We start from the raw sequence: 21,833 nt of genomic DNA on the forward strand, positions 1-21,833 counted from the left end.
TTACCTTTTAAATTATTTTCATATGTGCTGTAATTGCTTTATGGGGGAACTTTAACTTTTTATCCTTTTTCCCCCAATTCCTTTCACATAGTCTTTATTTTTCTTAAAAAATAAATAAACACATTTATGTTGTTTATTTTATGACAATCATGCCCGTGGATCAGGTATATTTGCTGGAATGTGCAAATTTGCGAGGTGTTTACAAAAGTGGACTGTACCATAAGAGCACAGGGGTGTCGTGATCAATTTCTCGGATATTTTCAGATTATATTTCTACGTAATGATACACAAAGTAAAGATGTTTAATCGTTTGAAGTGTAATCGTAAAATGAGATTTAAATAAAGCCCCACAAATGCACAAAATGATCGGTTTTCCAACACCCAAAATTGGTTTCTTCCGTCATTCTCCGCAGTCTGCAGTGGATATGGCGTCACTGAAAAGTGTATGAGTCGAGAAACTTCATCCATGTAAATAACGCCAATAAGAAAGCTGTGTGAGAAGCTTTACGCAGCAAAACATACTGCATAGCTTTCTTTATATATAAATATATTAATCGTTTTGTTTGTTTTTTTAAACTATGCCCCGGAAAAAGCCATTTAGCAACAAACAAAAGAAGAAACAGCTACAAGTCAAACGGGAGAGAAAGAGAGGTAACAGTATTTTGCCGTTAGCATGCTAGGCTTAGCAGTTTGCTAACGGTCCGTGCTCCATTGCTGAGTTTAACTGCAATGACTCTTTGTGTCTGCATGTTGTCGGGGGTTCTTAAGTTGATTATCAAATCACTCATTTAGCCCGTAAATCGAGGCCAGTGCTCGTTTCCGCTAGCAGTCATAAGAAGCAGTGTGGTATAACTTTGCCTTCGGAGTGGGCAAGTACGTGAAAATTAGCGCACAGACTTGCGTTAAATGTGTTAAATAATGCAAAGTCGTGTGTTTTTTGTTTAACCATAGAAACTACTAGAGACAGAGCCACTTTAACAGAGGTCTTGGACCGTGGTGCTATCAATAGGTCAATTTATTACCACTAATAGCATGCTGGGTTTAAGATTTTCCATGTGCTGTCTATGTTTCAAGTAATAATAAGTCGGCGTGACAAGTAACGTGATTTAGTATCCATCAAGGACGCCATAAAATGTGACATAACTTGTCAAAACTAGGCGCTTCCTGAAAAATCCTGCCTTTCCTTTAGGTGTTGCTGAGTCCACTTAAAGCGTGATTAACAAGAAAAGTATTAGTTTTCATAGCAATGTTTATACTCAAGTGCTTACTGTAACCAATAAACCCTTTAAGACATGCACTGAAAGTCTTTTCTACCAAGGTCAGGTCATCCACACAGGGTAGTCAATGAATTCTGCAGTGCAGGACAACATTATGGATTTATTGTACCCTCCATTAAATAATCAAGAGGTCAGGATAGTTGAATGTGAATTTCATAAACATTATCATGTTCCAATTAATTTATGCCTGGAAGCATTTAACATTTCCACCAAAATGAACCAATAAACCTGTTAATAAGCACAGTATTTAAGCAGCAGATAAGTTAAAAGAAAATTTCTTGGTATTGGTTTGTGATCTTCCAGGTGACACAGGCTCTGGGCCAAGCAGTCGCAATGCCAGTGTGGAGCGAGGAGGAGAGCGGCAGTCAGATACCTCAGACAGCGAGACCACTGATATTAGAAGAATAAATCAGCAGCCCTTCAACAGAGAAGGACGATATGACCCTAACAGGTGAGTTGTAAGAGTACAGCACTGTAAATGATTTCAGATTCTTGTTCTGTAAAACTGAGCGAAATCCAACAGCCTGTGCTTGAAGTCGCACATAAAAAAGATGCTTAAGTAGGAAGCAGCTGCATTTTGATAACTAATTGGAGGTTTAGAAGATCATGCAGAAAATAAGATAAATTCACATGTGTTGAATTTTACAAAAATAATGTAATTTGTGTTGGACATGATTTGCAGTCAAAATGTAATTAACGCTTATAATCTCATTCCAGTTATAAAAAGAAAAATTCTACAACCCTTAGAAGAATACAACAATAAGAAGGGTTTTTAATTTCACGATTTTAACTGCTGGACACAAACTGTCTCATGCTTCAAGTCCATTCTTAATATTCACTGTAGAATTGAAGCTTTAACACCCCCTTTTTATGCTGATTACTCAATCGGGATCGGTTTCCAGGTCAAATGGTCAGTAAATAAAGAGAAAATTCAGATTGTTCCATTTGTTGCCTTTACGTACACACATCAAAAGTATTTAAAAGCCACTGACACTCAGCAGAAGCTGTTCAGTCATGGAAGCCCATGTCACGAAGCCCCTCATACACATTTATGCCAGAGGAGGTTTTGAACACTGCAGTTAATGGGTCAGCAGAACGTCGGTGACTTTTACGCACTCAGCACTAAGCGAGCCCATTCTGTTACTTTACTTTGTCTGCCACTTTGTGGCTTAGTTGCCGTGGTTCCTAAACCCTTTCACTTTGCAATAATACCACCTACAGTTGATTGTGGAATATCTAGGAGGGAAGAAATTTCCCAGACTGACTTGTTGTAATGGTGGCATCCTTTATGGTACTATGCTCGAATTCGTTGAGCCCTTTATAACAACATATTCTCTTAAAAATGTTCGTAAAGATGGACTACATGGTTTGGTGATCAATTTGCCTGTACTGAAAACACCTTAATTCAAAATTAAGAGGTGTGCCCAATACTTTTGTCTATACAGTCTTTTTCTTTGTTTAATTTTTTAAATTATTATAAATATCCAACAGTAAATATACAACAAATTAGAAAGTGAAGATACCACAAGAGAGAAGGGAAAAGGAAACAAGTAGGGAGTGATCTTCTAATCCTAAATTAGGTTAAAATAAATTAGGTCTGTAGGATGTTACATAGTTGACCTGTTTTTTCCCCCCAGTATAAATCAATGCTCATATAATGTATTTGTAAATAATGTGGTTCAACCTTTCAAATGTAGGAAAAAGAAGAAGGCACATTTTTCACTGGATAGGGGCTTTCATCATTAATTTGTCATAACAGCAGACAGTCATACAAAGGATCAACAGGGGGTTTTCTCATTTTTTAGGTTCCGACTGCACTTTGAGAAAGAGGGTAAAGAGGAAGTGGAGAAGAGGAAGAAGCTGGCCAGGGAAAAGGTGCTGCAGCAAGTCTCGGACAAAGAACTTGAGGTTGACATCAATGACATCTACCCCTCAGAGAAAGGTCTGATTCATTTTGGTGTTAATCCTTTCTTCATCCTAAAATAAACCAAACGTGAGCAGAGTAGGCTAATGGAGTGGGTCACTGCTTGACACACTAACACTTGATTATTCACTGCCAGGCCTTGGTTTCCCACGACGGCCGTCCTGGAATTATGAGATGACACGGGAGAGTCTGCTGAGGAAAGAGGAGAAATCGTACAGAGACTACCTGGATGACTTGCACTCCAGAAACCCACCTGGCTCTCTCAGCCACTTTGAGCACAATCTGGAGGTAACTAAGTAAAGGAGTTTGTTTTTACTGTAGAAGTGCCACTGCACAATAATGAACTGTAAAAAGTTTTGATATTTATGGGGGGGTTTTCACCAGCATTTGTGTTGAGTTTTGCAGGTCAAATTCTGTTTTAAAAGTTCCAGGAGTGCATTTGCTGCCTAAACTAACTCAGGCTGAAGTGCTGATTTTTAGGAGAACCTTTGTACTATGAAGTTGCTTTTATTGTCGCTGAGCACTTAATCAGATGTTAATCTCAATTATTATGGCTTCCGATGATTATGAAAGCAAAATAATGGGCATAGAAAACAACTTTGTGCACTTTCACCCCTACGTAAAAGCTCAAACTCATGCACTTTTTACTGTAGCTGGAGCCAAGGCAATTAAAAGAGAGCTAGTTAATTTAGTTACCAGGATCTATCTAAAAGAAGTAAATATCTCTGTAGGTGAAACTGTGGAAGGATTATGGCTTTTGGGACTAACAGATGCCCTTGTGAGGCCCCACCTCCCCGTGAATCTGTGTTCAACACCACCATCACATTTTAATTTATGTATTTATTTTCATAATTTAGTTATTAATTAATTTTCATAAGTCTTAAAGCTAAATAAATTATGGTCATTAAGTTAATGACTATTGAGGTTAACTAATTTAATTTAATTAAGGAGTGATCCTTCAAAAGACATGAATTGAATTCATTAAAGAACTGATTTTGAATTAGAAATTATTTGGCCATTAGACTCAGACGAAGCTACAAAACAGTATGAATCAGAATCTGAAAAGGCAGAATGACAGAGGAGATTTAAGCACACAGAACTGAGGCTGGTTTGTAGAAGGTGTGCATGAACATGGTTGGACCTGAGTGATAACAACATAATTAAGTTTGACAGCACCGCTAAGCAGAAGAATAGCTAGTATCCCAGTGACCCAGGATTGCAGGCAGATGAGTGAACACAGATCTGTCTTATTGAACATATGCATAAGCTTAAATATAATATTAAGCCTAAATAATTATGATTCTATCTTCACGGGGCTTTAGTTTATATAAATGTAATGCTTGTGTTCAGTCTAACGACCTTTGTCCAGAATCCAACAAGTCAAAACACCCTCCACTTTTTCAGATGAATCATCACACGCCACACCACTGTGGTTAAACTTCGTCATTTTCACACTGATCCAGGGCTAGTGACTAATTTAATGAAATTCTCTGCTGTGCCACTGTGCATTCATGCGTGTCTTTTCTCAATATCGGTCTTCATTTTGCAGTCATGGAGCCATTTTAGTAATGTGGTAACTGCTTTTTGGGGTGCAGAACACTTCTGCAAAAAGTCTGTGTTCTTGAATCATTCCTGACTCTTTGAGAACAGATGAAACATGAAGTATTGCTGCTTGTTAACACATTTTTAGGTAAGCTGACGATTACCCAGCAGACCTGCTGTGCCATATTTGTCTTAAAGGCATAAATGTTCAAGCTGTTATCCAGCATGTGGCTCCAGGACTTACCACAGACTCATTATATCATTTCTTAGCTCAGGATGATGTAGGGATCACAAAGAGTTATAGAACATAGCTTTGTATTGTCTGATATTTCCCACTGGTAGAAGCACCATCATATCTTCCTTGCATGCTGTGTTATTGTTCAGTTTTGCTCCAAGTATGAAACCGATAACAATATTGTTCAAAACCACAAGCCCTGCAGATCATTTAATTTCATCGTGGGGGTTCTGGAGCCATATCACAGCAGAAGCAGGGCTGGTGTAATAGGTGATCCTCAGTAGTCTGAAATTGTCTGTTTATTTTTGTTTTGTTTTTTTAAATGGAAGTCAGGATAATAGAAAAATATAATTTAGATTAAAACGCTGATTGAACATGTGGTTTTTCCCGGATAGATTGATTACATTAGACTTTAAATGATGTTATCTTAAACCTGCAACTTTTTTTTTTTTTTATATTAATAGAAACATCAGAAAGCTGTCTGTCATTTCGACAAATATAAACACTGAGGGTGGTCTTTGGACAGTACATGGTAAAGTGGTTAGCGCAATCACCTCAGAGGTTCAAACCTCCTTGAGGCCTTTCTGTGTGGTGTTTGCATGTGAAACCAGCTTCTCAGTTTGTAAAATATACCGTACTGCAGTGTAAAGAATATGACGGTGTAGGAAGCACTATTTGAAATCTAAGTTTTAAGCTCTGGGACTCATTTTTTGGTTTAAATGGTGTTGGTTATTCCAGTTTCCATAGTAGAAGTTGATTAAGTTAATGTTGCCTTTTTAAGCACTGTAGCTGGTTTTACTGCCCTTCACTCTTATTTCAGGGGAAAAGCATAAAGCTGCTTTGTGTGGTTTTGACTGTGCAATGACCACATGTGTCACATGGTGATTATTTTTATACTCCTTCCTCTCGTAAGTATGCACCCTCCTCTGTCATTATTGTGATAGAGATTAAAAGCTGTTAAATACAGGTCACTAACACTGACATGTTAAAATGACAGGTAATAAACCTGAAACTTGTTTGTTTTTTTGTACTCTTCTGGCTCTCTGAAAGCAGTAAAACAAGTTGAAAAGAACTTTAAGAAAATAGTTTTGCATTGAACCAAACCAATGAAAGTTTGGTTCATTTAATTCTCTGCAGCAACTAAATTCACATTATCACCCTTCTGTTTTAAGAGTTCGCCACTGTCGCTTGCTGTTGTAGGGCTTTTGAATTGAATGTGTTCCGAGTTGCTGTGTCACAGCGGTAATTTTTAAAGAGTATACTCCTTCCTTCACAACTGCCACATGTGTGGCAGTTGTGAAGCATCATTCAATTGCAGAGTGAATGTTTAGGCCACCTGGGAAATTTAGGTCCAATATTCAGTCCCTGTTCTTGGTTCCCAAATGAAGTCTCTGCAAATTAACTAAACATCTGGCTCTTGAGCTGCTAAATGCTCCACCATGTTCACCAGCTAGTTAATAATTACATTGGTCTGCTGTTTGTCAGCTGTGGAGGTCTGGTGCATTGTGTTATTTAGAGCTTTTTCTCTGAAAACAGCTGCCCACTGCAGCTGAACCTGCTGAACAGTTGTGGGTCAAGCAGCTAATCAGCTTGAAGCTCGGTATCCATCTGCGCAGGTCAGACCAGAGCTTTCTATTTGTTAAATAACTCTCTTTATGTACACCGTTACAAGCAACCACTCTGACTTTGTCTTTGGGTTTTTGTATTTGTGTGTAGTCACTTGGAAAATGTTCGAGTAGTTTCTAACACATCCTCAAGTTGAGTAAAAAAGGAACTAGTGCATTTGTTTTATTTACAGTATTAAACCTCATTCTTTTTCCCCATTTGCTTTCTTTCTTTTAGACGTGGAGGCAGCTTTGGAGAGTCTTGGAGATGTCCGATGTGATTCTTCTCATTGTTGACATCAGGCATCCGGTAGGTAGAGTTGGTCTCCACTAGATGGAGACACAGTCAAAAGTTATTATTTATCTGTTTGTTTACCTGATGCATTTTATCCTGAAAGCAGGTTTTGTTAGAGAGAGCCTCGAATGGGAACAGAGGGCGCTGAGTAGATAGCAAGATTTCTATACAGCTATTACTACCTGTAGGTGCACGCTGGCAGACGACAAGAAAAGATATAAATTAGAAAATTATCTCATGCTGCTTTGGCAGCAAACGCATATTGTCATTTTACCCACTTTTTAGATGTAAAATTGAGTTTCCTGAGTTGCACCAAAACTGTCTGCTGGTTATTTGAGAAGAAAATAAATGACCGTATTTTATATGTGAATAAATTTGACCCTTCATTCGTCTTTTCAGTTTATCAGAAATTTCACTGGAACATTTTATCAGCATCTCATTAAATTGTATAGATGCTGTGACCTTGCTGATGAAGTGAGCTGAATTCAGTTACTGCTGTGTTCAGTGTGTGTCTGTGTGATCTGCTCCTGAAGATTCAAGTCAATTCAGTTTTATTTATATAACACCAGTTCACAGCAACGTCCTTTCCAAGGTGCTTTATATTTTAAGGAAAATATATTTCCATATTGGAGAGAGAAAATCTCACTAATCAGATGATCTCCTACCAAGAACTTGGTAGCAGTAGGGAGGAAGAACTCTCTTTTATAATGAAGAGATCTCCATCAGAACAAGGAGCACTGAGAAGATAAAACACAAATCTACTGGAAATAGAAAACAAAAGTTAATGGCGTCAGTAGTGGCCCATAAATGAGGAGAGGAGAGGTGAGGTGCATCATGGGACGCCTGAGCTTATAGCAGCAGATCTGATTGTTCAAGGTCACCTGATCCAAACTTAACTATGAGCTTTGTCAAAGAAGAAATCTTAAAAGTAGAGTTTTGTCTGACTCCCAAACCAAAACTGGAAGCTGGTTCCACAGGAGAGGGGTGAGAAACTCAAGGTATCACAAGTAAGCCTGCACTCTTAAGCTCTTTTTGCATCAGTACCTACTCATTTTCCATTTCAACTGGATACCACCTAATGTGCGTGGGACCGTTATAGCAATGGAGCCGACTATCCTGTGACGTCATTTGTATGCGACACAAACGCTACAATGAAGGTGGAAGTTAAGGTGGTGTTATACCTGCTGCTCGGTCTGTGGCTTTATGTCAGACTCGGGGACCACAGTGTTGTTTCCATGTAGCTGTTTCCCTCGTTGCTGGGTTTCAAAAACAGCAGTTTTTGAAAGGAGGAAACTCTCATGGGTCATGCATGCAGTCTGTTGATGTCACATTTTCAGATTGCCTCAGATTGCTTGGAACCCCAGTGGAGAAGCTACTAAAATGTACCCTGTACCAGGTACTATCATCTAATGGAAAACCTTGAAAAACATGTCAAGTCGAGTCAACCTGACCTGAGTTGGTACTAATGGAAAAAATGGTATTAGATCATAGTGTTTTATTGGGCCAAGGTAGTATGATGGGGTTTGATCAATCCAGCCTAGAAGTAACAAACACATGAACTAGCTTTTTAGCGTTACTCTAAGAATGTTTATAAACACTTTATAAACATCTGAATTCACATTAAAAATAAAACCTAGTTCTGTGCTTCTGACATGGTTACATTTCCCTTTTAATGCAAATTTAAAAACGGTACACTTATACTTGTTTCTATTTATAATGATTCAATCTAATGGGTTATTTTTTTCAAAAGGCAGTAGTTGTTATGGAATGCCTTTATCACCTCTTGAGTGGACTACTGCAACTCCCTGTATATGGGATTACCCGGTTCCACTCACTCTCATGTGCAGATGGTTCAGCATGCAGCTACTTTTAACTATCAACAAAGAAAACAGAGCAGATCCACACTCACACTGGTTCAGCTCAGCAGCACTAGCTACCTGTAAAGGTTTTCATTAATTATTTGTTTTCAAAGCCCTCCATGGATTAGCTCTGCGATACACTGCAGGTCTTTAGCTCAGTATTTTGCCTCCAGGTCAGTGAGGTCATTGTTCCAACAGCTTCTCTCAGTGCCCTCTTCTCGTCTAAAAACCAAAGGTTTTTGATGTACATAAGGTGTACCTATTTTGTGTTGGATTTGGTTAAGTGTGAGCTCCATCATTGTTTTGTCAAACTACCTATGAATGTTTCTATTGCTCTTGACTTGACCTGTATATCACCCAGGTGCTGCAGTTCCCTCCAGACTTGTACCACTACATCACTGGAGAGCTACAGAAGCATGTGGTCCTGGTATTGAACAAAGCCGACCTGTGTCCTCCACCACTGGTAATCGCTTGGAAACACTACATGGCCTCCCAGTTCCCCCACCTGGAAATAGTTTGCTTCACCTCACACCGTGGCCAGCCATACAGCACAGGTGAGGAGAGGGAGAGCCGATGGGGGGGAGGGGGTTAGAGAGAGAAGAAATACATGAAAAATAAAGTCAGACGGACAAACTTGTCACTTATTGAACTTATTTCAGCACAGTGTAATCAGAATAACCTGCTGTGTGTCTGTCTAGCCCCTGTAGTGGCTGCAATAACTGTTGTATTTTTCTGTTCTGTTCTGACTCACAGTCCTCCAGAAGAAGAGGATGAGGAGAAAGGCTGACTGGAGTCAGGCTGGAGGTCCTTTAGATATCCTAAAGTCTTGCCAGGAGATCACATCAGGGAGAGGTAGGAGAAAAAGTCATTTCACTGTTCTTCTTTTATAATAATAATACATTAAGTTATACACACGATGAATTTTAGCAGCTTTTCATTCAAAATGTTATTGATCATCTTTTTGTTTTTTGTTGCTTTGTTGTTTTGTCAGTTGACCTCTCCAGCTGGGAGCAGAAGATTCAGAGAGATGCCGTTTCTGAGCGGCTGGACGGAGAACGGACAGATGAAGGAGCAGAGTCTGTCTTGGTGGAGCATCAAAGTGATAGTGCTTTGGAGATGAGCAGTCCATCACAGGAGCTCTACAAAGATGGTGTACTTACATTGGGCTGCATAGGTAATCATTTTCTCAGAGAACAACAATCTTTGGCCAGAATCAATGAACATTTTCTTTTTAATTATAGCAAAACAGGTTCTTGTTAAGAAACTTGGAAAGTATATCTTAGTATTTTCTCCAGATATTGCTTTTTTGGTAAGAAATTAGAATAGTTTTTTCAGATAGGAAAAAAAGTACCTCAAATCCATGCTTATCTGGGAACACAGTATTATTTCACTTTTATCTGATTAGGAAAGAACATTGTCTTACCAGTCCACAACAATATAATTCGATTTTCAGATTAAAAACTAGAGGACAAATAGGTTTAGCCTGAAGGCCATATAAAGGAAGTCATGGTATGTCTGTTATGTGTATCTTGATTATAATCGAGTGTACCATTAGTAGATCGGCCAATCTCAATATCCAGCCTCCTTAGGCTAATAGTTTAGCTTGTAAAGTGACCTAGTTTGTCTCCAGACCTCAGTCCTGTAGAAAATCTGTGAGGAAGCTGAAGCTTCATTTTCCAAGCAGCAGCCAAGAAAACTGTACTTTCTGTAAAGAGCAGTGGGCTACTATTCCTCCTGAGATGTGTCTAAACCCAGTGACCAACTACAAGAAACGTCTTATGGCTGTGATTATCAACAAGAGTTCCAGCCAAGTACTAACTAATGTTTTGCTTGGGGATCAAATATGTATTTCACTCAGTGACTTGCAAATCAATTTATAACTTTTATGTTATATTTTATGTTATGTTATTTGGTTGATATTTTTATCTTCGTCAAAATGAAAATACTAGAAAAATTAGAGTTTATTTCTTTTCTTTAAGCAAATATCCATAAAATAGGGTGTCAAATAATGATTTCCCCCACAGTACCTTCTCACATTGTTATTGTTAATGGTCAGTCTTGCTCGTAACTTTAGAATTCACCATCTAGATCTTTGGACGTGTCTGTGAGCGTCACAAGGTCATAGCTGTAGGTGCTCCCTCATGCAGAAGAAGTTACTTGTGTGAATTCCTCTCAGCAAAGTGAGAAATGTCGGTAGAAATATTGGCCGTCTGCAAAACTGTGGCTGAAATGATGGTGGTAATTTCAGTGTCTAGTGAAACAAGAAAAGTTGTCAGGGAAAATATTGGCTCTGCAGCAACCTCCCATGATGCATTTCATTGCGCTCAACCGAGCGCCCAGCAGGTCATTTGAGTTCATATTTGCCTGTTATAGGCAGTGTTTTTATTCCTCTGCTTCTTGTAACAGATTCTGTATGTGGGTGTGTGTGTGTGTTTGTGTGTATATTGTGAAATCAAAGTGTGCATATTGGAGCTTATCTAAATTATCTCTTCGCAAAGTTAATTGAAAAAAAAACAACAACAAAAAACACCTGCTCGATCTGCTTCTTGTGGTGTTGATGTGCGAAGTGACCGTACAGTTGGTGTTTCTATCTTTTAATAAAAGACATTGCGTCATGCACTTAAAACATGCACCTCACTCTCATTAAACATTAAGAAGTTTTTATAAACTTCCTTTTTTGAATCTAGTGTTCCTGACTGAATGTAGTTATTGACATCTGAATATAAATTCACAAACAGTGACTCTTAAAAAGAATTTATAGAGCTTGAATACTGTTACATATGAGTGCCTTTGTAACCTCTCTTTGTTTTCCAGGTTTTCCCAATGTTGGTAAATCTTCAGTTATAAACAGCCTGGTGGGAAGGAAGGTGGTAAGCGTGTCTCGAACCCCAGGTCACACCAAATACTTCCAGACCTACTACCTCACTCCGACAGTCAAGCTCTGTGACTGCCCCGGGCTGGTCTTCCCCTCCCGTGTCAATAAACAGTTACAGGTACAAGTTCACTGTTGTGTACTCCAGAGTAAATGTGACTTTCACTTTACTTGCCCGATTAGATGCGGTAGAAACATAATTGTATTGAGTTGCACGCTCTCCAGGAGTATTTTGTGTGACTGTCGCTCTAATTTTTAAATAGCTCTTAGTTGCTATCTTGCTGTTACCAAAGGTAATTTCTGACCTGTCTTTATTTTGTTCGTGAATTTCTTCCTCTTGTTTTTATCTTTAAATTAATTTTCTATAGATTCTGGCAGGCATCTACCCAGTGTCTCAGCTACAAGAACCTTACAGCTCAGTGGGTTATCTGTGTGAGAGGACCCCCTTCCTTTCCATACTGAAGCTCAAACATCCCAGTCTGCAGGAAAATGAAAGAAACCAGGAGTCTGAGGAGCCCAGCTGGACCGCCTGGGATGTGTGCGAGGGTAAGGTGGTAGTTAGCGTCACAGCATCTGAGTTGATAGTTTGGAAACTTCAATACTCTAAAATATTGAGAGGATAAATGGCAAGCTTCCTTTAATGCAAGTCACAGACCTTTATTGATTCTAAAATAACAAAATCAGTACAATTCAAAGGAGAGCCAATCCCCTGCTGCAGGGCCACTGCCATTATTTGCTCTCTCTTGTCAACACAGCCCTGTAGTAAAAATCCGCCAACAATGCACTGGTCCATTTATCAAGTCGAATTGAACAAAGTCAATTTTTTATGTAGCACATTTAATCACAACAAATGCTGACTAAAGTGCTGCTCAACGTCACGAAAATAAAAATGAGTCAATAAAACAATTAGAAAACAAATACTGATGTGCCCTAGCTGTCTGTGGCACCCCAGGCACATTGTTTAGACTAAACATGTACATCACAAATATAAACTCTGGCCTTTAAACGGGCTTTGTTATTTACTCAGACAGCTAGATGTCCATGTCACTCAGGCAGTATTAGTTGGGCTGTTCTCAGCTGTGGATTCGGTGCTCTAACAACCATGTACAGTAGCAGGGTGGTGTTTTAGTAAAGCACTCAAAATAAACTACAACAGCCTCATTCATGATAATGAAAGAACGAGTCGGGCAGTTTTGTGGTGTTTCTAATATTATCAGTACAACAAGAGAGCCCAGTTGTGCACAGGAATAGGCAGACGTGATATTTTGGATACACAGACATTATTACCAGTAGGAAAATAAATATAGACTGTGCTCTTTTAATTATACCTTCATTTGATAGATTGTCACCAATTTATGCTTCCTTCTTTCAGCTTGGGCGGAGAGAAGAGGCTACAAGACAGCGAAAGCAGCTCGCAACGACGTGTACCGTGCAGCCAATAGCCTCCTTAGGTTGGCGATTGATGGCAGATTGTGCCTCTGCCTCAGACCGCCCGGGTACAGCTGCTTGAGAGGTAAGAGAAGGCCCTCTGTGTCTCTTCATTTCAACTCTGAGACTATTCGAAAAGTTAAAATGCCAGGTGGGTGGAATTAATTTATTTTGGGGATTATTTATGGTCTGCAGAGCACTGGGAAAATCACCCAGACTTGCCAGAGATTATGGCTCTTCAAGGAAGAGCAACAGAGGAAGAAGGAACCGCAGAGAGGGACGATGAGGAGGATGGCGAGTCCAGCACCGAGCCAGAGGAAGAGAGAGACAGGGATGCGGACGATGACGAGGACGGAGATGGGGACGATGAAGATGAGGGGTTCGGGCACCCGAGACGAGGCGACGATAAGCCATCTGGCTTTACGGTCAACATGTACAACGTCCTTCGGGAAAATGAGTGCGAGTGATAACAGAAGGAGATGCAAGGAAGAAATAACCTGTTCCTCTGCTCTGACTTTTACCCATCTGCCCCAGTCCACTCTTCGTTCCTTGTTTCCCATAGACCTGCATTCCTCCTCGGTTTTTTTGTTGCACCTCCGCCTCCTCGTGTCATTACCTTCTCTGTACATTAACATGCTCGATTCTAATCCATTCATATAAAGCATATTCCATGCTGTGCCTCTGCTCTGCTTCTTCTTCCTTGAAGCCTTTGTTTTTTAAAATGGAGCTTTTAGGAATGGGTTTGGTTTGACTTGAGCTTCACACATTGCATGTAGTTCTCAGAGACAAAATGAAGTAACTTCCCTCAGCCTGGAATGATCAATCTCTTCATAAATGAGTGACCTCACAGCTGAGATGCCAAAGTTTGGAAAAGTATGATGAAACAAATCAAATGCACTGTTGATATGATGTCATTCACTGAAGCAGCCATTTGGCTCTCAGAGCAGCTGGAGATTAAAAGAACACAACTCTAAATCTTCTTCATTGACCACAGCGTGTCTCAACTTTGAGTAGAGGGTGTGGGAGGGGACGTGGGAAATGTTAGGCTGTATAACTAGAACTAATAAAGTAAACATTTCACGCACAGTTACTGCTATTATGAGTCAGTTAGAGATAATTTATCTGATCTGAATTTACATTATTCTGTGTCAGAGAGTGATGTGGGTTTTTTGGGAGTAGTAGTGGGTGTTTACACTCCTGTATTGCTGGATGAGGCTGTTTCAGGAATTAAACCTGTAGTGTTTTAACTACTACAACTGTTTTCCATAGATGTTGATGGGGATTGTCAGTATTTCGTCCAGGATTCGGCTGCGCTTATTCAGCATGTTTATATGCTGATGCCAGCACAGTGAATTTTATCCAACCGAGACTGCTTAACAATAATTGAAGGGATTGTTTAACATTTTTTTGATTCTCACTTTTTTTGCCAAAAGGTATGTTTGAAGATTGAGCCCTTTGTTAAATAAAGCTACAGCTAGCAGCTGATTAGCAAGACTGGGACTAGCATGACTCTGTCGAATGCTTGTAAAATCAGACCATAATTGGCCAGAAGTTTGTTTCATCTGTTCTAAAAGCTGCAATTTGTAATCTTCTTTTTCTTTCTTGGTTGTTCTTGGGCAGTGGATTCCTGCCACCATGAGGTTTTGTGAGCAGAGAAACTCTCCCTCATCAATAAAATCCTATTAAAACTGCAATTAATTGTTACATTTCAGTATTTTATAAAACTAAAAGAAACAAGATTAAAAGTGTTTTATTTGGCTTAGAGTATATTTAACAAAGTGAGTGTATGATACCTTAGTCCTCAGTTGCAGAAGAATGTGTATTCTGCAAGTGGTTGCAGATGTTTGGTGGCTGTCACTCTTAAAGCCCCGTTGATGCAGGCCTAGAGACTGATCGGTGACCCCCTGATCACCAGTGATCCTAGAGAAAATTTTGTATTCAGCAACCGCTGCTGGCAGTTATTAGCATCAAAATGGTTGCAAAGAAGTATGTGGTGCTGTACTGAAAGCCTCCTTATGATCACTTTGATTTCCAGCAGGTTGCATGGAAGACACCAACTTGTCTGCGAACACTGGCAAACAAGTCACTCAGCTATAATGGAAAAAAAACAATCCAGTGCGTACCAGACAGAGTTTGCCTCGAAGTTTAAAAGTTGTGTTTATTTTGAAAGCAAATGTTCAGGTTTCCGGTTTGCACTGCACTTTTCACAGTTGTACTACAGATCGAAGATCCATCTGCTAGTAACCAAAGCAACCTCGCACGGATGCTTGTGGTGTATCATCGCCACGACCTGCAATAAATACTAACCAGCTGTTAGGATTATGCATTTTTCTTAGTGCCCTGGGATCCCCGGGGGGGTTGCCGACCAGTCTGTAGTCCTCATGAGGCCTTATTTGATAAATTAATATAAACTCTTTTATTTTAAAATATTTTCCGATGGAAAAAACTGACATATAATGGCCTTTGAAGATAGTGGAAGTCTGATTTTTTAAGCTTTTGACGTCTCCTCGCTGGCTGGTCCTTCTCTGTGCACTGCTGACACCTTTATATGAAAACTCAAAACACTGTTATTAAAAAAAACAAGCGATAAAAAATTATCAAAGCTATTCCTTTAAAACACAGAAGGAGATACTGGCCATTACAGCGTCCACCTGTCCTCCATTATATATAACATTATGCTTCACCTCTTCTCCAAAATTTTAAAGTGGACATTTCTCTGTAATGTGCGATGGCCCCGCTCCAATCCTGAGTGCTGTATTATCGTGTGCTGTTGTACATCATTCATGTGTTCACCGAGGGAATCCCACGGCACGGTGTTGTGTTACTGTGTAATACATCACACTGCAGCAATGACACGCTGTCATTTCTACTATTGGTACAATGAAAGTAGATGCTAAACACTACCATGCTGTTAGAAACACAGCAGAGTTTTAGTTGTTTTGATGTGGGAGTTTTTTTTCCCTGGAAATATTGAAACTGACAGCGTCTGGAGAGTGTAGTGTGAGTGTAAAGGCTCAAGGTGTGTTCAGGCTATTTGCTGCATTCCTCATTTCATTCCTGGTATGCCTAATGATGATGACTGGACTGCTTTCTGCAATAAAAGAAGATAACCTTCAGAAACTCTCTTTCTTTTTTTTCTTTTTTTAGTGCATTGTTTAATGATGTGTTTATGATATTTGCTTGTACCCAGAGCTGTAAAGGACAGTCTTTCTACGAAGTCCCCCGCCCACCACATCCTCCTAATTTCAGATGCACATAATTAAGCTTTTCCTTTGAATGGCTTGACACAATCTTCCAGGAGGTTTGCGATCAAAGTGGACAGCTCAGACATGTGGTTGAGCATTGTCAGACTAATTGCTGTTGGTATACTTCCTGAATGCATAATAGACATAGATACATGTGACTTATCATGGCGATCTGGGTGCTTTATAGTTGTCTCGTAATTAGTTGGGGGACTTTCTTTTATGAGTACCCGAGGGAGATAATTACGATGATGAGATTCCGTGACGATAACGATCAGCTGCGTGTTGCACAGATCTAATTAAAGTCCTCCTAAACTACTTAATTGGTAAATTTCCAGATGGCCAATATTTAAAGCAGATACCGTGAAATGAAGTTAAAGTTATCGAACCACAAAATCATTACAGCGTTATTAAAGTTGTTGTTGAGGTTGAACCCCTGTGAAATGTCTGAATGTCAGTGGAGATGCTTTAATCAAACCTTAAACATAGTAATTGTAGTTGTAGCCATCTATTTCATACTGTAATATGATAGGTGGTTAGTATTAGTTCACAGTGCATTTGCACATGTCCAACAAGAGGTTTTAAAATAATCGTATGCATAACATATGCTCACTGGCCACTTTATTAGGCACACCTTGCTAGTATCAGGTTGAATCCACCTTTTACTCCAGAACTGCTTCAGTTCTTCAAGGAACAGATTTACTGAGGTGCTGGAACCATTCCTCGGAGATTAGGGTCCAAACTGACACGACAGCATCACACAGTTGGTGCAGATACTACAGCTACTCGTTTATGATGTCAATATTCTGTTTCAGCAGCCGTGCTGTGTTGGATTGAGATCTGGTGACTGTGGAGATGATAAACTCAACCGGTCTGAGATGATTTGAACTTTGTGATAGTATGTTATCCTGCTGGAAGCAATCATCAGAATATGAGTTCACTGTGCTTATGAAGGCATGGACATGGTCTGCAACAATACTCAGGTGTGCTGTGATGTTTAAGTGAGCTGGTGCTGAAGTGTGTGTGGCGAGGTGGGGGCAGTGTGGGACAATGGTGAGAGGTGGTTTTGACATTTTCATATTAAACTTAATTGTGCATGTTACTAGATGATCATTTGGCATGTCCGGGCCAGATATATCATATTTCAAGTGTCTGCTAACTACATGTAAGGATAAAAGAAGCTTAAGTTTGATCTTTGGTCCCTTGTGTCAGTCCTCACATACTCCCTTATTCTTTTCTTTCACAGTTATTTCAGCTGCTCTTCTGTCTGATTACAGTTTGGATGTGTCCATATCCATATTTAATTATGACACACAAATACTTCGCACCATATTTTCCCCTGTGCAAACTTGAAAAAATAAAAACTGTATTTCTGAGAATATATTGTCTGCTGCATTTTCTGTCATATTCACCAAGCAAAGCTTGTGACTTTTTGGTGACTTGTAACTTCCCCCCATGAGTGTGGCATTAGGCTTCTTTGAACTACAAAAAATAAAGAAATCAAAACTTTCCAGCATGGATATTGAGGAAAAAACAGACTTTAGAAGTGCACATCCTGCAGAAGCAGTCACAGTGTGGGACTTTCTCTCAAGATGTGGGAATAAAGAATAAAGATGCTGTGTAGTCCCAACATAAAGAGAGTCATCTGGTCACCCTACCCACAGGATTACACCAGCAGCAGGCTGCACTATTGATACAAGGTTTGAATGGCCCATGCTTTCATGTTGTTTATGCCAGATTCTGCAGATCCTACTATCCAAATGTTACAGCAGACAATGGAAACTCATTGGAAAAGGCAACATTCTTCCATTCTTCTGTTGTCCAGTGTTGTTGACAACAGAAGATGGGAAATTTTGTGTGAATTTTTGCCTCGGTGGGACCCTGTGTGGTCTTCTGCTGCTGCAGGCCATCCGTTTCAAGATTTCGTGTGTTGTGTGTTCAGAGACCAGCTCAACTGTCATAAACTACCGTGATGCATTCAAAGTCCCTTAAATCACATTTCTTCCCGATTGTGTTGGCAAGTCTGAACTTGAGCAGTTCGTCTTGACCATGTCTACGTGCCTGAATGCATGGAGTTACTGCCATGTGATTGGTTGATTTGGTATTTGCATTAATGATGTAATCCAAATATCGATTAATTACAAATGACGAATGAAGTGGCTGTTGAGTGTATATCGTTTATATCTTCTGCAGGAAAATGCAAAATGTGTGTATTGGCATTATTTTCCATATTATCCATACACATTTTAGATTTTTGAGAACTCTCTGGCCCAGAGTAGAATTTTAAATAAAGTTCTGCAAATCTGAAGAGCCCAAGTTGGTAATAACTTGTTCTCCAGGGTCAGTGAGGATGAGATGTGTTTTGGTTTGTGCATGATTGGATAGACTCCAGTGTTGCATTAACCTGCGTAGGAGGTGGGAAAATAGATAGTTGCACTGCTTGCTGTTATCGTCAAAGTATAACCATTTGCTTTGCTTGAATAAATCACACATTTCATTATAAAAACAAAAAAAGAAGTATGAGTATTTTTATGAGTATGGTCTGGTCCCTCGAGAGCGAGGAACAGGATCAGCAGCGTGGTGAAAAGATGCTGCCGAGGAACGTGTTGTCTGCTTTCATCATAATGCTGTTTGTTTATCAAAGTACATCCATTTTTCAATTTCACTCCACTGTGTGTCTTACATGACAACGTTTAATAAAGCGGGATATGTTTGCGTGGAAAAAACGCTGCAGCTCCACGCGTTGACCACAGCAAAACTGCTTCTATTATCTGTGAAGCATGTTGAACAGATTATCATCCGTGCCAGCTCCTAATAAAATGATATCCATAGTCATCTGATAAAAATCTCAAACCTTTCCTTGAGATTTATGCTCTGCTTGAGCGCCGTTCGTCACCATCCTTGTGGGACTGACAGTGTTTGTCAAATCAAAATCACTCTCGACGCCCATCCAATCCTCCTGACGGAGTAAATCTGGCTGCAGCTATTATCTCATTATGTTTATCATGACCCAATGGGCACCATTCACGAGCAAGCTGAGACAGTACAATGATAATCACCGCCGAGAAGTGCCATAATCATTATTTACTGGTTGGAAGTGGGTGGAAATCCCCTCATTTCAGCATAATTTCGAATCGGTGCCAACTTGTATGGTGCTAAGAGAAGCTATTTGCTGACTAGATAAACTCAGAGGGGGGAAGTAGAGGAATCATCTGGAATTGTTTCCGATTTGCAGCTCCTTAATTTCCCCAGTCAGAGCTCTAACTATGTTGTGGCCCTCAAACCTGTATGGCAGTAATTACAGCCAGACAAAGACCCCAGATTTACTGGTGCATGTCGCCATAAATTTCAAAAGTGTTAATTAAATTCTGCTGTGCTGAATGTGTTTGCTGCCAACATCGGTCACGCCAATCATGCCCATGTGGTTTGAATTTGATCTTTCTTCCTGGTTTTTTTTTTCTGGTTTGGAAAGCTTTCTCATGACGTGATCAGGTTGTTGTGGGGATTCTTCTCCCCCTCTCTGCTCAACTTATTTGCCCCACTCGTGCTCTCCGTGTGACCCAGGCTAACATTTGGGCGAGACCGGGGAATAATGAAATGGTTGCGCGTGAGAGCTAGAGCATAAGCAGAGCAGAAAAATTCATTAGTCTGGTTTTATACTCTCCCCTGGGCTGTGTAGACACACATACACGCATACAGGTGAGATAGAGGGCGGACGGGGAGTTGTAAAAAGCTTTGCATGATGAAAAAGCAACAAGAACCACAAGTGTGTTAGCGTTGAAGACGGGGGGAAAAAATGCCCCACTTGGCTCTGTAGAAACAACCAAACTGCAAAGAGTCTCATTATGGTGAATTACAGTTCTTTATCTCAGCTGGCAGGTACACCTCTGCGGTCACTAGAGGGCTATCAAAGCCAGCATTAACATCAAGAGCCTTTTGCTACGGTTAATAGTCAGGTGCACCGAGCTGCCTGTCTACAGGCGATATGATATTCCAGCCGTGTTCAGCTTTACTGTCTTCAGAAAAGTCAGGACACAATTACGTGGGTGTTATGTCCTTTATAAACACATTTCCTGTCTGTGAGCGTTATCAGAGTGTGAAAAGATCAGAACTACCTTTTTCCTGGGGTTTTCCCTGCAACAGGCAATTTCCTTTTCCTACGCTTTTCAGTGAAGTTGTGTAACAAATCAGAGAGCGACACTATTCTCTCACATACAGAAACCACACTGGTAGTGACACACACACACACACACACATACACACATATATGCTTTCTCATTTTCTATCACACACACTGATTTACAGCTCTGGCAGTTGTCCCCCAGTCGGCATCCTGGTGCTGCAGCAGCGCTGTGGGGGGTGGCGAGACCTTAACACTGAAGATTGGATGTCCTCCGCCGCTTCCCCTATCATCGCCTCCTATTGCCATAACCAACAACTGTGTGAAGTACACACACTCCAGCGCTGTCTGCACGGTCAATTTTAGTATCTTTGATGTAGATGTGCCCAGTTTATCCTACAAAATATCATTCTTTGTGCTTTCCCACATTTTCTGACTTTAACCGAGTCTGTAAGACATGAAGCACCATCTTGCAACACAATGGATTTCAAAGTGACTTCTTGTTGACTTTGCAGAGTCTTTGGTTGAACGTCTCTGCATTTGGAGTAGCTGCTCAGAGCCCAGAGAGGTAAAATTATCCAATCTATCAAAAGCACAATCTTAGATATGAAAAATGAATAAATGATACAAGACATAACTACAAATTTGTCTTTCCAGCTCCCATTAGTCATCTCACAAACTCAGATTTTATCTCCTAAACTAACCATCAGAATAGAAAGAGGGTGAAATCAGTCTCCCTGTAACAACAACAGGGGCTGTTAGTCTGCAGGATGAGTACTTTTACTTTGTACTTGCCAATAAACTCTATACACTTAGATTTAAGTAGGCTTTTAAATAAAAACTTTATAACAGGATTATTTTACTGGTGATTTTTATGAAGTTAAAAAATGACCTGAGTGCATCTTCCCCCAATGATACACACACCAAGGCCTCAGAAAATGTGTAAAATTGACTATCTGACATCCATTTGTCAATTTCCCCTTATGTCCTTGTGGATGAACTCACAAAAAATCTACACAACTGCTGTAGAGGAACTCACACCACATAAAACATGTTGTACAGTAAGGTCTCTGTTAACTGCACACAGAGAAGAAATCAAGCTGCAAGCGTTTCTTTTCTTCAGGTGATGAACGCTCTGCAAACTGTCCCAGCAGCATGTCAGCGTGGGGTAAACTCAAAAACAATATTTGCCACAGCAAGCCTTCAACACGCTGTGTACAGAGCAGCTTTCCCATCTTCCTCCTGTAGAGGGTCACAATATGGCAGCTGGGTTTGTTTGTTCTGAGGACCTGTGCTCGAGTGTGGAAAGAGGCTGCTCTCTGTTTGATTCAGAGCGCTCCAAAATACAAAACGCTGCCAGTGCAAACTCGGAGTGATTCATTGTGGAATAGTCCAGTTTTACTGTAAGTAGTGGCAGCAGCATTATCGGTTTAAT

General features: G+C 40.0%; 1 protein-coding gene across 1 annotated transcript; it reads left to right on the plus strand.

The window, feature by feature from the left end:
• The first annotated feature begins 69 nt into the window (after positions 1-69).
• gnl1 (guanine nucleotide binding protein-like 1) lies at positions 70-14,730 on the plus strand. The gene is made up of 12 exons (XM_005925179.2): positions 70-651; positions 1,581-1,728; positions 3,083-3,219; positions 3,338-3,489; positions 6,821-6,892; positions 9,098-9,290; positions 9,490-9,588; positions 9,728-9,910; positions 11,551-11,729; positions 11,977-12,154; positions 12,981-13,121; positions 13,232-14,730. Exons 1-12 carry the CDS (start codon positions 579-581, stop codon positions 13,501-13,503), a joined length of 1,827 nt encoding a protein of 608 aa, XP_005925241.1. The 5' UTR covers positions 70-578; the 3' UTR covers positions 13,504-14,730.
• The last annotated feature ends 7,103 nt before the right edge of the window (positions 14,731-21,833 follow it).

The sequence above is a fragment of the Haplochromis burtoni genome, unplaced genomic scaffold (genome assembly GCF_018398535.1).
Source record: "Haplochromis burtoni strain Fernald_Lab_line unplaced genomic scaffold, NCSU_Asbu1 Contig_80, whole genome shotgun sequence".
NCBI classification, from domain to species: Eukaryota; Metazoa; Chordata; class Actinopteri; order Cichliformes; family Cichlidae; genus Haplochromis; species Haplochromis burtoni.

Bases quoted from the DNA above. Each gene is read 5' to 3' on its own strand.
- gnl1 (XM_005925179.2), top strand. From the start codon at position 579: ATGCCCCGGAAAAAGCCATTTAGCAACAAACAAAAGAAGAAACAGCTA. The intron at 9,911-11,550 runs GTAATCATTTTC...TTTGTTTTCCAG, and splicing joins ACTTACATTGGGCTGCATAG to GTTTTCCCAATGTTGGTAAA. The intron at 13,122-13,231 runs GTAAGAGAAGGC...TATGGTCTGCAG, and splicing joins CGGGTACAGCTGCTTGAGAG to AGCACTGGGAAAATCACCCA.